This window comes from Anthonomus grandis, chromosome 15, assembly GCF_022605725.1.
Source record: "Anthonomus grandis grandis chromosome 15, icAntGran1.3, whole genome shotgun sequence".
NCBI classification, from domain to species: domain Eukaryota; kingdom Metazoa; phylum Arthropoda; class Insecta; order Coleoptera; family Curculionidae; genus Anthonomus; species Anthonomus grandis.
In genome coordinates this window covers 10,771,956-10,789,974 of record NC_065560.1, presented here as the reverse complement: position 1 = coordinate 10,789,974, position 18,019 = coordinate 10,771,956, and the positions used below count along the sequence as shown (strand labels likewise).

The 18,019-nt window shown below is 33.0% G+C and overlaps 1 protein-coding gene across 4 annotated transcripts in view; it reads left to right on the top strand.

Annotated features, from left to right (window-relative positions):
• The window catches only part of LOC126745344 (whirlin), a 368,204-nt gene extending 351,513 nt beyond the window's left edge, over positions 1 to 16,691 (top strand). For all 4 annotated transcript variants that reach the window (XM_050453134.1, XM_050453135.1, XM_050453136.1 and 1 more), the window contains 3 exons: positions 7,243 to 7,503; positions 14,801 to 14,956; positions 15,059 to 16,691. In XM_050453134.1, the coding sequence (XP_050309091.1) occupies positions 7,243 to 7,503; positions 14,801 to 14,956; positions 15,059 to 15,124 (483 nt within the window). In that variant the 3' untranslated portion in view covers positions 15,125 to 16,691. The remainder of the gene's footprint in view (positions 1 to 7,242; positions 7,504 to 14,800; positions 14,957 to 15,058) is intronic.
• The last annotated feature ends 1,328 nt before the right edge of the window (positions 16,692 to 18,019 follow it).

Below are 18,019 nucleotides of genomic sequence, written 5' to 3'. Positions count from 1 at the left end.
AATGAAAGCACCGTATAAACTTGTTATTGCTGAGTTAGGTAAACCATTTCTTACTACCTACTAATTTTTCTATTAAATATCAAATTAAATTGGCCCATTCGACAATACTAAATTTAACTCTATTCGAAATTTGATTTTTTGTATTCTGTACTGAATATATTTAAATGAAATGTTAGGTTATACTTATATAGATTTTTAAGAGCAAGTCAAAAACTACAATTATTTTTGGGACTTAAAAGAAAATATGTTGAAGTTAAAAAAAGTGGTTCTTTAAATTTGTTTAGGGGACAAAGGTATTAAATGAAAATTTATGTAAAAAAAAATGGAAAAACTATATTTTATTTTATTTTGGAAATACTGCTGAACGATAATTTATCAAAAACTAAAAAAATCATTGTAGAATTCAGGAAAACTAATAATATATGACAATTTTATTAAAGTAAAATATCGGAAATTTGCAAATAACAAAATTTAAAGGCAAATTAAAAAATCTTATTTAACACTAATGGCCCTTATTGTCAATAACTGCTCGATATGTTTGGCGTGCTTCTGATTAAACTATCATTGTCAATAAGAATCATATTAATCCGAAAACCTATCGAAACTTCTGCCTTCTTGGTCACTCCTTGAATGGCTTGCCAGCGAAATGTAGCGATGCAAATATAGCGGTGATTGCATACCTTCGACTTTCTTAAATCAGAACATAAACCAAACCTGAATTTATCGGTAAAAAAATGTTTACACTCTTGCCAATTCTGACGTCTTTCGGCCCTAATCTTCTAATACCTTTAAGCGCTTACCACGGGATAGTATTTGAGTTCTAAAGATACGCCTGCTACGAAGATTGTATTCATGTAACCGGAAAGTGAATATACCTATCATATACAGGTTTGCATAATTTTGTTGGACTAGTATATCTCTCACATCACCAGATCTCTAAAAGCTCATACCTTTGTTTTACGATTAAGACTTGCTTTTGCATATTGACTATTGAATTGTTACTACACTGGAAGCAAAAATTATATTAATATACTAATACATTTTTTAGTTTACCCACTACGTCTTAAAGAATGTAATACTATACTCACTCACATAAAAAGTATTACACCCAGAAGGAATAAATTCTTTAACCTAATTTTTTGGCAATAAGATAATCTTACATCAAGAATGAAACGATAAAGTTTGCAAGAGCTTTTATAGCAGCTAAATATACTCCTGTATACTACTAAGCATCGACAAAATAAGATAATCGATGTCTGGTTGTGGTACCTCTACTCAACCAACTCGGACTTCGCGGATTAGCTGTGCCAGAATCTGTGGCGAATGGTGCAAAGTGGTTAGTCTTTGCTTTATCATATCCCACACATGTCCCATGGGATTTAAATCTGACGAAACAGTAACGCCTGTTTCTTAAAGAGACTACTTAGCAATATGGGGACGTGTATTGTTGCTGAAAAAGAACCTGTGGACGGACCTCTATATAACGCAGTAAATCCAACCTTCTACGACCATCGTGCATACCTAGACAGCATCGAGATTCGTCCCCAAAGATGACATTCTGCCTCCCAATGTTGCCGTTCTTTGCTCTAGTTCAAACTTTCACCACAGTAGTTTGTCAGAGGAAACACTAACGGTATAAAAAATGGCCAAAGGCTCGTGGTGCATGCATAGTAAGAAGATAGACCTGCTCCTTTAAACCATTTGCCGTCTGTGTTCCTCTAACTTTCTCTATCTATCTCTGACACACACGTATTACCGTCATTATAGTATAATTAATACGGTGGCCAATTTTGCAATAGGATAAACCAACATCTCGATAGACAATAATTTTACCCCTGTCAAAATCGCTAACATGGTGATCATTTTGACGTCTGAAGTCGAGGCATTTTATTATGCCTAACACTAGTAAATTGACAAGCAATAACTACAAAATATCTGTACTAATCAGGTATAAGAAAATGCTTTCCTCACAAAAACTAGGAAATGTTGTGTTGTCGAAAAATCAACTTAAGTAACATGGTGTGTTCAAAGGAATTTCTTACAATAATAAACACTATTTACCTTGGAAACAAAATTTTTCGTCTAAAAATAAACGTATTTTTTTTCTTTGTCCCCTAGATGATTTTGATATGTGTACTTTATATCAATTGTAATGACTATTTAAATTATATTGTAATTTTATATTTGCTACAGTTATAAAAAATATATTATAGTTTTAGGATCTTTTTTTCATTGTGTTTTCGTTTACTTTTAATATTGATATTTAACGTGGATATTTAAAAAAATATATGTATATCTTCTGATAATTCAGATTCTTCCTATGATTCGAAGTTACTTATTTCTTTAATGTGTCTTTTTAGACTATCGAAAAAAAATCTATTGAAAATTATTCTGATTTTTTTCAGAAGAAAATCATCTTTTCTAACGATGCTCATTTTTTGCTAAACAGTTAGTGTGAGTAGGGTAAGTCAGGGAGAGATGGCCAGCTTTTTAAAAATCTTAACGGATCGACATAAAATTTAAAGCTGAAACCCAGAAAAGATCATCAAGAAGTGTATCAATCAATATGCGATTAGTTTATGGTACATTAAACTGGCAAATTAAGTTACTTAGTTATTTTAACTATTCCAGAAAAATAGATGTGAATTGGCCATCTATCCCTTATTGTACGGGTGAGATAGCCAAGTCGTATTTTTGCTGATAGGGAGGGATGGCCAGTTTATTTTTTTCCATTTATCTTGACTTTTCTTTACTTATCATAAAAGAATTCAAAAAAATAGACAAATACTTAATAATAGATAGTATTTATATATTGCTAGATTGTAAAACAAATTTTATTTTTCAGAAAAAACTCAATAAAACTTCTGGTAAATGGAAATATAAAATAAAAAAATTCAAAAAACTAAAAAGCGTCCGATCTCAGTTCCTACTTATTAAACATATTGCCACATTTCATACACATGTTTGAGAAACTGGTACACTGGTCATGTAGCCAACGGCTACACGAAACGCACTGTATCCAATCGTCCTTCCTTTTAGTTGCAAAGTAGTTTTCCAGACATCCAACGCATTCATTTTCATCGAAATTGTCTTCTTCGCCATCGCTTTCTAAAACCATCTCTCCGTTGTAGTCAAAACAGCTCCTAGATTTTTCGAAGCTCTTTTAACCTTTTCTGGTAAAGTTGGAACCGGAGAAATTTATTCCAAAAGTGTATTAGGGGTGTGTCCCAGGGGTGACATCTGTTTTGGACGTACTTGGTATCGGTGAGGTTTCTTCGCGTGTCTGCTGAGAAGTTGTTGAAAGTTCGGTAATTAATTGTCCTTTCTTGGCTATTTTAATATCTGCTTGAGCACTTGTAGGTGGTTGCGGTTCACACGCCAACGGCTGAATATTATTGCATGTCGACTTTTGTGAATTTTCTCCAATGAGATCTGAAACTGAAAAGGCATGGTCCGGTATTGCAGAAGGGTTAAATGGGTAAATTCCACAAGATTTAAATCCTGAGACCGCATTCGATACTGTCTACGCTCTTCCCCAACTCTCTGAAAGCATTTGTCCAAATTGTAGTCTGGTTAATTTTCTTCCAGGGTTAGCACGAATCCGCTGGTGACAAGCATTATAAAAATATGATTTTAATGATTTAAATACTGCCCTATCTAGCGGTTGCAAGTAATGTGTTGTGTGACTTGGAAGACACAGCAACATTACACCATTATCTCGGGCACTTCGAGCAATTCCACTGAAGTGCAGTGCGAAGCGTGACCATCCAAGATAAGCAAGACTTTACCAGCGGGCTTTCGTGGTATAAAATGGTCTTTAAGCCACATAATAAAAATGCTGGTGTTAACATACGCTGATTCTTCTAACATATAAAGAACCGACCCGGGTGGCCTTCCATCTTCATATTCTGCTTTCTTATATTTGCCTTTCTTTTTACAAGCCGTCGGAAGAAACATGCCTTCAGCATTGCAAGACGCGATGCAAGATATTGTTTCCCCCTTTTCAGTGCACGTGGTCATATACACACTTTTAGAACCCTTTTCGGCAACAACAATACCAGTACGGTTATTCATTTGTAGCCCCGTCTCATCGGTATTAAAAATATACCCTGGTTTATTAAAAATATCATTTTCTTCTAGGGTGGTTTGGAGCAAATCAAAATAGTTTTCAACGTCTACCCTATTCATTCGCTGATTTCGTGCAATTGATACTCCTTCTGCTTTTCTTAAGCATAAATCTGGATGCCGGCGTAAAAAAGAGCTAAACCAGTCGTAACCTGCTCTTTCTTTCTCTCTATTGAACCTATGCGGCATTTTTAGCTGTTCAGCAAAAAAAAATGTTACTCGGCGTACATCCTCAATATATAAAGGAAAACCAGATTTTTGCATTTTTTTCAAATGTGTTTCTAACTTAAGTTCGTTGGTTTCACCGAGAAGCGATTCGGGGCCCATGCGTCCCTTAGAGGTATTATTTTTTTTCAGCCTTCTTTTCAGAGTCTTTCGTGGTACACCATGATTCTGCGCAGCGGCATTAACCGATGACCCACTCCTTACAGCCTGCATGGCATCCTTTAAATCATTTTCACTCCAGGAGCCCCTGGTCGATGCCGATTTTCGTTTGTTGTCATTTTGTCTGAAACAGACGAAAAGTAATCATGACATTAAGAAATTAAGCCCGCGTTCTGGTCGGCTATGTTGGATTTATTTTCTATAAGACCATTGCAAATTATTTGGAGATCCCGTTCAACATCCCCGCAAAAAGTACGCATCAGATTTGGTTGAAATTTGACATGAACATTCCTAAAAAGTGTATCTCTCCCAAGGGTGCGATTTTTGATCTTTTGCCTTGTAGATTTTTAAACTCATTTTAAAAATTGATGTATTGTTGGTGGCCTAAGCCTGCCGAATATTGATTTTTTTTCGGAATTTATTAACTAAACAAGTCGACAAAAGATGAAAAATTCCAGACCTAGGATTGTAGATAACCCTTTTAGGATTGTTGTTGTAAATGAATTTCAACCAAATCTGATGCGTACTTTTTTTGTAGTTTGTTGAATGGAATCTCCAAATAATTTGCCTTGGTCTTATGGAAAATAAAAACCAACAGCGCCGCCCATAACGCGGCCTGAAGTCTAGATTTGTCGAATAAAAAATGCATTGAATACTGGCCATCTATACCAAAAATAATTTGGCCATCTCTCCCAATTGTAAGGTAGAGATCGCCATCCCTTTTAAGCAATTTATATAACAAGCTAAATAAAGACTTTGAGGTTAGGAACATATTTTTGTTTATATTTAACTAATCAACGCCAAAATATCACTTTAAATACTACTCTGCGACAAATTATAGTGCTTACTATCAAAGACACATCATTTTTTAAGACCTACGAAAACTATTTATGAAAAAACCGTTGATTAAAGAGGCGATTCCCTTTTCAATCAACGAAAAAACTCAACTGATGGGCACAATTCGGCTCGAAAATTGTCACTGTTTACACGTTTGAACGCAATTGACTGCAGAATTTACCGTTCGCAGATATAAATACGTTTGCTTAGTGGAATTTTCCGACATTGGCCATCTCTCCCGTATGGCCATCTAACCCGGACTTACCCTAATGTGAGTAAGCAAAACTGCCATTTTGGAATGAAAATAATCTACATGAGATTGTTGAGAAGCCTTCACATTCAGTAACAATCACAATCTGGTGTGGTTTATGGCATGGCGGCATCATCAGACTTTTTTTCCCAAAATAAGGAAGGAAATGCGGTTACAGTTACCGGTGAAGGATATCAAATGACGGTATCGGTTTTTTGGAAATAAAGTTTCCTGAGGCAATATTTTCACTTGATGCGAGAGAGAGAAGAGGATTTGGACCATTTCGACGTATTCGCTTGGCCTCCAAGGAGCTGCGATTTAACACCGTTAGATTATTTTTTATGGGGTTACGTTAAGTCATTGGTTGATGCAAACAAACTGTAAACACCACACTTGAAAACGAATATATAGTGCTGCATTCGTGACATAATTACAGATTAATTTCCTAAAGTGACCGAAAATTGGGTTTGTCGAATTTGCTGCTGGATTCCTAGTATTTAGTATTTCCTGCATTCGGAGGATATTTTAATGATATTTTATTTAAAACCTAAAAACTGTCAAGGAATTAAAAATAAAATACAAAATTGTGGATTAACGTTACTTTTTCGATGTTTTATTTACATTTTAAATCATATCATTCTTATTGGGAAACCTTTTGGTATAAACTGATGCAACAGATTGGCAAGATCGAGTAACAGACGTTAATGTGAGTTCTTATGTTTGTTACTCTGAAAAGAGAAAGAATATCGTAAACTCCAAATTCTCATATGAAGAAGTAAATATGTGACACCTATAGCGGACCATTGAGATGTACTGCTGCACCTTGATGGATCCAATAAAGTGACAGTAATTACCTTATTTTTTAATTATTCTCTTTTAAGGATACCTATTTTGTATTCCTTTTTTGTATCTTATATGGAAAAGAACCATTATTCTTTTTTTTTAAATGCGTTTCCTATTATTCCCTACTATTTTTAAACCACTTTCAACTTTTGCTGGCATTTTTCATTGTTATTCTCTTTTTTATTTTTTCCTTTTAATTTTTCAAGTAAAAATGTGCCTAATAAAAGTGACTATTTTACTAAATCTATTAAATTTTATATAATATTATTGTAATGTATAGCTTCAAAAACTATATATAATTTTCTGGCAACTACAAGCAAAATATATTAATTCTTAGCCTATGATGACACAATTGCTGAAGGTTTGTTTCAGTATCAAGATGGGAAACTCATTAACACAGCATGCATGGAATAGGCATGTTGTTTTAATAGAAACGTTTTTACTAATTTTAGAGCACCCGGTAGAATTTTGTTGGTAAAAAGGTAAAATAATATTTCCTCTTCTTTAATCTTAGTTATTAGGTGATTTTTTTATAATATATTATATTTTATGGCTTTTTTAGAAGATTTTTACTTATATGCTTTACTTATTTAGGTATATTATTTTACCTTTATTTAGTTTTTTGTAAAATTTATTAGATATAGTGCTAGTTTTCTTCCACCAAATTTAATTGCTTTTAGTTTCTTAGCTATATTTCAACCTAAGTCAAATATTATTTGAAAAAATATAAACCGTCATTCATATTATTTTCAGGTGGAATATCTCATTATAAATTTAAATATTAAAACATAAATTTTTTCCAGGAACTGGCGCATAAATTATCTAGAAGTTTCGACATGAAAGAAGATGCGAGCATGTTAGAAGGTGAAGGAGTGATGCGACGTCATCAATCAATGCAAAGACTTAATCATGGACCTAACGAACCCAGGGAACCCCCGAGAGTGCAACAAGATGAAGAGGGCAACCTGAGGGTGACCGTGAAAAAAACAAAACCCATATTGGGTATTGCTATTGAGGGTGGAGCTAATACTAAACATCCGTTACCTAGGATTATTAATATTAATGTAAGCGAATTGCCAATTCGTTGCATATGAGATAGTTCTATTTTGCGCCATTAGATGTTTGCATAAATGCAGCAATTATTTTTTATAGTTTTTAGGGATATAGAAGTCCGATAAAAGTATTTAATCTGGTTTTACGATTTTGTTTCACACCTAATTCACATAAACCACGATTCACATATTACAGGCATCATACGTATACAGTGACCGTCTAAAGTTTTTATTCGATAAAATCGATTCCTAAGCATAAATTCGATAAAAATTGAGACATGATTTTTTGAATAAACGCTGGGACCCGTCGATTTTTATTTTAGTTGCGCATTATTTCACATAAATTTTTGTATACAGGGTGGAACAAAAAAAAATATATGAAGTTATTGGTCATTTTTTTAATTGGAATGCTATATTTTTATTGCATTTATGAAATATAGATGAAATTCCAAGCAAGTTTTGTATAACACACCTTATCTCAAAACTCAACTGTTTCCGAAATATTTACATTTAAATAACAAGAAAACAAATAAGTACGTCTATTTACAAATTAAGGTAAAATCAAAGATAAAAAATAATGTTATAAACACTGCCAATTGGTTCTATTTCCATGGTTGCACTTGTAAAGAATCTCCATTTTCGAATGTCACTGTCAGTTCAAAAATTATTAGTTTTTATCAGAATAAATTATGGCTAATTTAACGGAAACCCAACGAATTGAAATTTTAATGATGCTAGGGACGGGGATCTAACTACACAAATTTCAGTTAATATATAGCCGGAACGTCAGTAAGACGCATCTTAAAAGCAAATGAATACCACCCTTATAAAATTAGACTAATACACGCATTAAATGAGGACGATCCTGATCGAAGAAACCAATTTTGCGCGCAAATGATAAACATTTGCAATAATAATCGTCAGTTTGTGTTACGAGTTTTGTTTTCGGATGAAGCAACTTTTTGTTTAAACGGTGTCGTAAATCGGCAAAATTGTCGGTACTGGTCAATGTCAAATCCACACTGGGCAACTGAGGCTCAAACACAGTACCGTAAATCGATTAATGTTTGGGCTGGTATCGTGGAAAATAAAGTAATAGGGCCATACTTTTTCGAAGAAAACTTAAAGGGACAACGCTATTTAAATTTTCTTCAAGAAGATCTTATCCCTGCTTTGGTTGCCCTATACCTAGACGAACAAGACCCTGCTGTCCCGACAGATAATTTGTGGTTTCAGCAAGACGGCGCACCGCCACATTTCTTTCGAGGTGTCCGTAATTAGTTGGATACCGTGTTCCCAGGAAGATGGATAGCACGAAGAGGGCCAATAGAGTGGCCGGCCAGGTCACCAGACCTAAATCCCTGCGACTATTTTTTATGGGGGTACCTGAAAAGTAAAGTTTATATTGAGAAGCCAAACAACGTAGAAGATTTTAAAAATAGAATTAGATATAAAATTAGACGTATATCACCCGAAATAATTGATAATGTTTTACATGAGTTTTGAGATGAGGTGTGTTATACAAAACTTGCTTGGAATTTCATCTATATTTTATAAATGCAATAAAAAATATAGCATTCTATTTAAAAAATGACCGATGACGTAATATCTTTTTTTTTTGTTTCACCCTGTATACAAAAATGTATGTGAAATAATGCGCAACTTAAAGTAAAAATCGACGGGTCCAAGCGTTTTCTCAAAAAATCATGTCTTTAATTTTTATCGAATTTATGCGGAACTTTAGGCGGTCCCTGTATTTTATATAGGAGAAATGCATGTTCGTAATAAGAGACTAAGTACTTTTTAAATATTAAAGCTGAAACAATAGGATTTTTTTGTGAATGTGACTTCTGCAGCAGATACATTTAATTACATTAGTAACTCTAATTATTCCATTATTGAGCTTAATCCTAAAGACAAACTATTTTTTTTCTTTTATCGTATTCAGTTAAAATTCAATTTTCTAGTCAGTGTATACCATCTTAGGCAGTTATTATGCCTTGAGTTGAAGCCTGCCTGCAACTTTGTGAACTTCTTTATGCTTAAAGTTACGAGGATGATTATATTGGCAAAGTTGTCAATATTTCGAAGAAAAAGAGACGTGCTTACATGCGCCTGAGAGTTTTTTTTTGACAATATATATGCACATGACGTTCAGAGAACATAGTTTTACAAAAATTAAATTATTGTATCCTGTAATCACTTTATAACACTAACAAAAAATTTTTTGTCAAACTTATTCCTATTGCAAGTTTACTAAGACCAATTTGGACTTGTTAACCACAGGGTATCCTTCGCATTGGAACTACTTAAAAAAAAAGTAATAATTAATATTGCTGGTTTCCACAATACCGACATCACGTCAAGAATTAAATTTTAAGCAAAACATTTCGATTAAGGCGTGCACGTACTTCACATTCCATACTATCCATTTCGAAAATTATTAGAGATCAAAAAATGTATGCATATCGGAGCAAAACAGGTTTTTCAAACCTTTCTGAGCACAATAAAAGTAAAAAACTACTATTTATAATACGACCTTAGAACAATAATTGGAAGATTTTCATATTTCTCACTGCTTAATTGTCATCTGATATTTTGCCATTTTTGGCAAATATATACAATTTATGCTCATCATCAAGAGATCATAAAATCACTTAGATCAATTAGTAAAGCTGGAGCTTTGCGATTCCCTTGTGTTATCGCAATTTATTCATTGCGATGTTTACATATAACGTTGTTTATTATATGAATAATAAATATACTTACTTCAAATTAATTTAACGTTACTTATGCTTTCAGCATGTAAATATCTATGCTTTCTTCGCCTTTCTACTTTCATGGCCTGCCCGCAATAATTATTACTGAACAAAAAAAGAACTTGAATGTAACATTAGGTTTATGTAGTTAAGGTGATATAGGAATTATTTGGTATACCGATATTTGTTACTAGTTTTCTTTACTACTAAACATATAGAATTTCACCTTTTTAAAACATTTAATCATTTAATTGTTTATAGTAATAACTGAAATCAAATAAATTAAAGTGAGTTTATGATGGTTTTGCCCATTTTTCAAGTTTATGTGAAGAAGGCAAACCTAGAAAACTCCTTAAATGTAAAAATAGGAAATGAAATTGCAAACTGTTAAGTTATTAATTAATTTGGAACCAAAGGGTGACAATATTTACATTTATGACTGCCGCCAATGTGTCGATAGCACCGCCCTGTTTAGGTATTGGAACTACTAGAACTGTCAAGAAATAAAAATAACGGAAATATGCATTTGTTTGACGTCTCTCTTTACTTATATTTTTTCTTAATCTTTATTTTTCTTTATATTTACGAGTAATTCTGCTTGCAAGGTTATCTTGCACTCGTACCGTCAAAGAGAACAAAGAAAACTGAGAAAAAAAAATATGTCATTACTGATTGTCTATTTTGCATTTAGTTTTTTGTATTGATGTTAACATCACTAGTTTGTTTTATTTTTTTAATTTAATTTTCATCACTACTTTATTTTTTTTTATTTCGTTTTTTTATTTTTTTCAGTTATAGGTGAGATTGCTACTTTTCGAGCACAGTAGGGCTGCGATTATCTTTCTAATGACCAAATTGCTTTAATGTTGTTTTGTATTCCTCATATCAAGGTCTTGGTTGGTTATGAGCAGCATCTGCTGTGCCAAGATTCTTTTCTTTGTAATACGTATATGTCATTACGTATATGTCAGTATAGGAAGTATTGCTCGAATAGTAAAATGACCGTTGAACTTCAACCTATACATTTCTTACCAAATTCGGTCATTATCTTGATTTATCTGTATATATATTATGACGATTTATTGTCTTTGTGGCACACATTTTTATAAGCGTATTTTATTCCTGTGTCCAAAAATTATCTTTTAAAAACGTTTAATTCTATGAGAACCGAAAAATCTAATAACGCAATGTATATTGCGTTTTATATAATTAAAATATTGTTTATTTTTAATTTAATTTTTAATCTTGTACTGGTCTAACTATTTGTCAGGGTCAAAACTTGAAATTCTAAATGACAAATTCATCATCACCGCAGGAGCATGTGTGACAGCACTTTCATCAAACCGCTCGTGGGTGATTTTGTGGATATCGTCATCTCCGCAATTGGTCACTACCAAACTTATAAGGTGCTTATGCCTCAGAATTATTGTGTCTGACTTGTCGTTCTCAGAATTATTGCTGTCTTCTTTCCTGATTACGGAGAATTTGATCGCCTCTGTTTTACTTGTCTCACAATAAACCGGGCATTAATTATTGTTATGCTCTGCTGAAATCCTTATTGTTCATCCGGATCGGTTTGTTGTCCCTTTTTAAAAATTGGTACGATGATACTTTCATGCCACTCTGTTGGTATGTGGTCATTATTTTGTTAAAGAGTTTTCTGTTAATTTTCCTTCCTTTCATCTCTTTACTTCCATATATTATGAGTTCATTAATGATGTCGTCCACTCCTGAAGCCCGGAGCTTTTCTGTTTTTTCAGTTTGTAATCTTCACACTAACTTCCTCTTCTAAAACTATTAATCTTATTGCAATATCGTTCTTTGTTTCCTATTGTGAAAAAGCTTTCTAAAATATGTTTACCACTTGTTCAGAGGATCCCTTTTACTCTAAATGCATTCGTTAGCGGATTTCTTTTTGTTTTTGAGCATCTGCTAAATTTTGTTCGTGTACTTTTACATTGTAAGTAGCTTTCCTATTTTGCCTCGGCGAGCCTTTTTTACTTCCTGTGTAAACCAAGGCTCGGTATGGTTTTTCGAGTATAAGTTTATGGTTTGTTCCCTATTGATTCGTTAGCTGCCCCTTGTATATGTATCTTTTAATTATATTCCAGATGTCTTCTATATTCTTGTCTCTTATATTTTCCGATGTTAATTTTCCACCTGCCGCTTCGTTTGCTGCCACGTCTGCTTTCATATTGATATTTAATGCAGTTGTTATCCAATGATTCTTTGATATTGGTATTTGCTTTATATCTTATGATGCCTCTCTATGACCAACTTTCCGAGAACTAAAATGTGATCTATGTCGGTGTTAGTAGTTAAGTAGGTTAGATGAGGTTTGTTGTGAGTGAGGTACCTTGTGGCTCACTTCTAGGTTTTTATACTTTCCCAGTCAGGTCCGCCCTCTTTAAGAGTTCGATAATTTAAATGGGAGAAGCAATCTTAATGTCTTTCGTCTTAGGTAAGGCATGCATAGTCTGCATTCGGCGACTTCTACCAAACCAATATGTGGTAACGCAGTCTGCAGTGGCCGGTATACATTCCTATTAGGGCTTTTAGGTTTGTGCCGGTGTTACCAGAGGTTATGACTTTTATGTTTTGTTTTTCATTTTGTGTGGTATATCTATTTGTTATTATTTAATCGCTGGTTGATTTCTGACCTCTGGTGTGACAGAGAAAGTATTTATGTTGTTCTTTGTAAGGAAAATAGGTCTTGTTTATCCGCAGTTCGTTTCTTGCGCAAAGGTCTTCAATTGGTCTTGGTATTAATTTATAATGTTCCCGTTAAACTCCACAACTTTCGTCTGAGCCGATTCTAGCATTAAAGTCTTGAAATAGAATAACTTTTCCATTGTTGTTTATTTGGTCTTATAGAAACTCTGATTCTTACTGAAACTCTAAAAATCGGATTCCTCTCTTGGTTCGAACGTATAAGATGCAGTGGGCCTTTGAGGAAAGTAAGTGTGTCTGTTGATATTCTGTCGCTTACTTAGTCGGCGTTTTCTATTATGTTAGTGTACTCACAGCAAGGTATTTTAGTAGTTTTTCTGTTTTTGCTTAAACCTTCTTCTTGCTTGTGTTGTTTTTAAAGTGATTTCCTAGTTCATTCGTAGATTCTCTTTAACGTTTTGTTTGACCAAATTCTTAGCATCCTTTTGTTCTATTTCTCTTATATAATTTTCCTAAAAAAATAAATTACACAAAATAGAATTATTATATACTTATATTCAATATCATAATTATTGTATTAACACTTAATGAAATTCAATTTTGCTGTGCTTTTTTATTTGTACTTACATATGTTTCCTTCATATTTTATTCATATGTATGTCTTCGGATTAAGTCAATTTTTTCGTCTTTATAATGATTTATTATAAACACTTAAGGGGACACCGGGTAGTATAAGTGGAAAAATTTTAAAAAAAGAATGAGGTTAAGTTAAATTTCTTAGTCCAAAAGTCAAAGACAACGAAGATGCAGGGTGGTAAACTTAATGTAATTTTTTCAAATTTTGGTCATAAATTTAGCATTTGCTTTTTACCAAATTTAGACAATGGCTTTTTTTGTATATGGCAAATCTTAAAATTAACCATTTTTTAAGATTATGTTATAAAGGGTGCCACCAGCAACATATATTTTTTTACACTCGGCAACATTTTAGGGTTTGGCATAATTTAATTTTCTATTTAAAATATGCATTGCGCACACAGCTTAAGTTTTCAATGCACTCATAAAATTAGATTTATAAAGTATTTAAATTGCTTTATTACACTTAATATAATAATAAAATATAAAAGAAAAAGAAACTTAAAAATAAAAATTATGAATATTTTCTAGTATATGAGCGACATAACTTTTGTCCCAATACATTGTAAAATTCTTTTTTCTTCTAAAACTGTTTGCACAATGTTTAATTTAAGTAAAAAATTAAATTATGCCAAGCTTAAGAAAATTACGAAGAAAATCAAAATGCTGCTGGTGGCACCCTCTATGAAAAAATTTTAAAAAAGGTTAATTTTAAGATTTTTAAGATAATAAGAAAACTTACTGGACAATTTTCGTTAAAAAGCAAAGAATAAATGCTAAATTTATGAACAAAAGTAAAAAAAATACATTAAGTTTATCACCCTGTATCTTGGTTGTCTTTGACTTTCGGACTAGAAAAATGTAACTTAACCTCATTCTTTTTTTAAAAGGAATCTGCTGTTAAATTATTTACCAATATGTGTAAAACACTCTGTGTCGCAGCCGATATGGCAAATCAGCATATATTAGGTCGTGTTTGTTAAATTTTAGAAAAGTACTTAAACACAAATTTGCTTTTGAAGGAAAAATTGCTTGAATTATAATAGATTTAATTCTTACCTCAAATATACGTGTAGTTCACGTAACTTCAGAGACATTTCTCGTTCCAGCAGGATTTTCATTTTCATATATGGTCCAGAGGTTCTTTCTTCCTCCTGGCACCCTTTGCCTGGGGTTATACTAAGACTATAGTGCTAATCCTTTCCTTTATTATTTTTTAATTATAATTAGTTATTTTTGCTTAGGAAAACGGAGCAGCTTATTGCTGCGGAGGCTTGGAGGTTGGACAACTGATATTATCAGTAGATGGCACTAGGGTCGAAGGTCTTCAACACCAAGATGTAGCAAGACTCATAGCGGAATCTTTTGCCAGAAGAGACCGAAATGATATAGAATTTACTGTAAGTTAAAAAATTGCTAATTATCGAAAATCTAGAGGTTTAATAACTAAATAAAATTAAAAAGCCTAGGAACTTTTTAATATCATTTACGTGGCTTTATAGGTAATTGAAGCAAAAAAAAGTAATATGGAACCGAAGCCGACAGCATTAATATTTTTGGAAGCATAACATTTGCTCCGCCTCCCCCCTAGCGACCCACCCGGGCCGATAATTGTCACCGAGGAACACGCGGGCGCAGTCGTGGACGATCGGGCGCATGACCGAAAAACGCCGGACCGAACCGAAGACTGACGGTGCGAGCCGACGACTGCCGACGAAGTGCCCACGAGCGCGTGCGGATGGTGTTTGTGCCAGTAAATATTTTTTTTTCATTATTTTTTTCGTGGTCCTAAGTAAGGCACTTTATCGGCAGTCAAGTAGGTTATAAAAGAACTGAAAATCTACACTACTACATATCATATTAAATAAGGCAAAATTCCAGCTTTTTTTTTTAATACGTGAAAAAGTTCGAATTTTGTCCGAGTTAGTTTTGTGGTAGGGTTGTTGCTTATACATTTGCAAATTATATTTTTAAATTTTTTATTTTTGTGCTGCTTCTAATGGGAATGACTGTCAATTAGTGAAACAAAGCGTTTTAAACTTAGAACATTGAGATACTATAAGGAGCAAGGGTGTTGAATACGATAAATTTGCTAATAAAACCAAATGAAAATGATGAGCTATGAAATTCTGATTTTTGATAACAAGTTAAAAATAAGAAGAGCAGAACTATCTCTTCTTAGTTCTCTTGTAGTTATGCTATCTGATACAAAGATTAAATTGTCGATACTCAACAAGGAGCCAACAAAACACATTGTGATATACATATCACATTTTCGTTGATAATATGTTTTATGTGTTGAACTCAATTCATTCACGTTAAATAATACTATAAGCCTGAAGCTTTACAGTTGGTTGCACCTTCTAGGTGTTAAGCAGATCTTGAGGAAGAGAAGTATAATTCTATAAAGGATGAATCTGTTGAGAAAAATACTGAGAATTATGTTAAATGATATAATTATGTCATACTGCAATATGTTGGAGATAATCAACTTCTTAAGTTTTTGGGACTCAAAGTCGTTTACATTCAGATGATCAATGCCATTGTAATGTTTTTATTTCTTTAAGAATAATAACCTTTATTTGTGTCTAAATTTTAGCCCGTATTATACACATTAAAACTAACATATATAAGTAATCATAACTAATTATCGTAATTATACACTACAGTAAAATTCTGAGATTCATGGCTTCTAAAGAAATACAGTCTTAAGTTAAAGAATATTTAACGTGAAGGTCAACTTAAATTAAGCTGTGTCAATATTAAAAAATATTTTAGGTGTCCTTGTTTACCGAAAAGGCTCAGAGTCGCATGAGACCAACTGTTTAATAACAATAAGCAACTTTTATTAAAAATTGTCTATAGAGCTTTTCCAATTCTGATCACCTGCGAAAATCACCTCTGCTATCTATGTTGTATACGCTGAAATATCATTGGTCATAAACCTATACAGCTCCTTGCCTATCAGGAACTCTGGTTGGCTCCCATAAGGATTGCGTTAGGTCGCAACTAATTGCAAAGTCGTCTGCTTGGGGTTGACTAAATATGCGGACAGGTGAACTCTTGGTGAAAGAGCCTACAGTGAAAGAAGTGTCACGTGCTATACAAAAATTAAAAGACAATAAAACCCAAGGAAGGGATCAAAACAAAGGTAAGAACACAAAGTCACGGTCTCATCCAATCCATATAATTTTTTTTTTAAATTACACGTGTTTCGCTCCTATCGGAGCATCATCAGGCCTAAAAAATACATTAAGATATTTTTCAGAAAAAGAACGCTTATAAAACTCATTACCTAGACCTACACAGATCACATTACAACTAACAACAAAAGAAAACCTAGGTTAAGTTAACAATTCCCACCATAGATAAAAATGTATGCTTAAAAAAATAAAAAAGTAAAAATGTAAAATATCACCAGTGGGGAGCGATCCAGCAACCTTTAGATTCACAGGCGCGCCTATTCACATCTAACCCACAGGCCACCAAGTAAAATGATCGAACATGGGGAACAATCCGAACTATACTAATAAGTGTGAATATAAGTAAACAATCTTAACAATAAAAACTAAAAATATCTAAAATCGAAAAGGAAAAGACTTTTTAATAGAGGTTGTTATAAATGAGGTGAGGTTCAAACGTGAAAATATCGTTCACACACAAGGACAGGGCCCTTCCTAGCTTTAGTTATTTCCATTTTTTCTAACAAGTCCAGTTTTTTGCCTTTTGAGCACTCATGCAAAATATCCGCTCCCTAAGTTAAAGAAAAACCATGTGAGGAGGCCAATAAATGATTTGCAAATACCGATTTAGTTTCAATCATGTCAGTATCCCTATACCTGTCCACCAAACTTGTGTGTTCCTTTATTCTGCTGGAAATTTTTCTCCTCGATTGCCCTATGTAAATGGCATTACAGTCATTACATCTTAATGAATATACCCCTGATTTTGAAAAGAAATCTGCCTTATCTATTGTACTAACTAGCTGCCTTTTTAAACTGTTTGTAGTTTTAAAAGCAATTGTGAGATTTGTAGACTTGAAAAACTTTGCAAGCTGAAAAGAAATATTACCAAAAAATTACATTGATCTGAAAAGGTGACTATTTTTTATTATTAAGATGGATTAAGTTGTAAGTAAGTTTGTATTTATTATAGAATTTAGAATAAAGGCGATTAATTATATCAAGTGGAAAACCATTAATAAAAGCAATATGTTTAATTATATTTAGTCCATCAAGGAAACCTTCTCTAGAAAAGGGGATGTTGAAAAGGCGATAGAAAAGGGAATTAAAAGAGACAAATTTGTAGGAATAAGGAGAGTTTGAGGAGTATTGGATGACATTGTCCGTAGTGGTGGGTTTGCGGTAGATCTCAAATTCAAGTTTGTTGGTATTTTTTTAAATAAGCACATCAAGAAAAGGTAACTCTTCATCTCTTTACATCTTCAATGGTAAACGAGATCT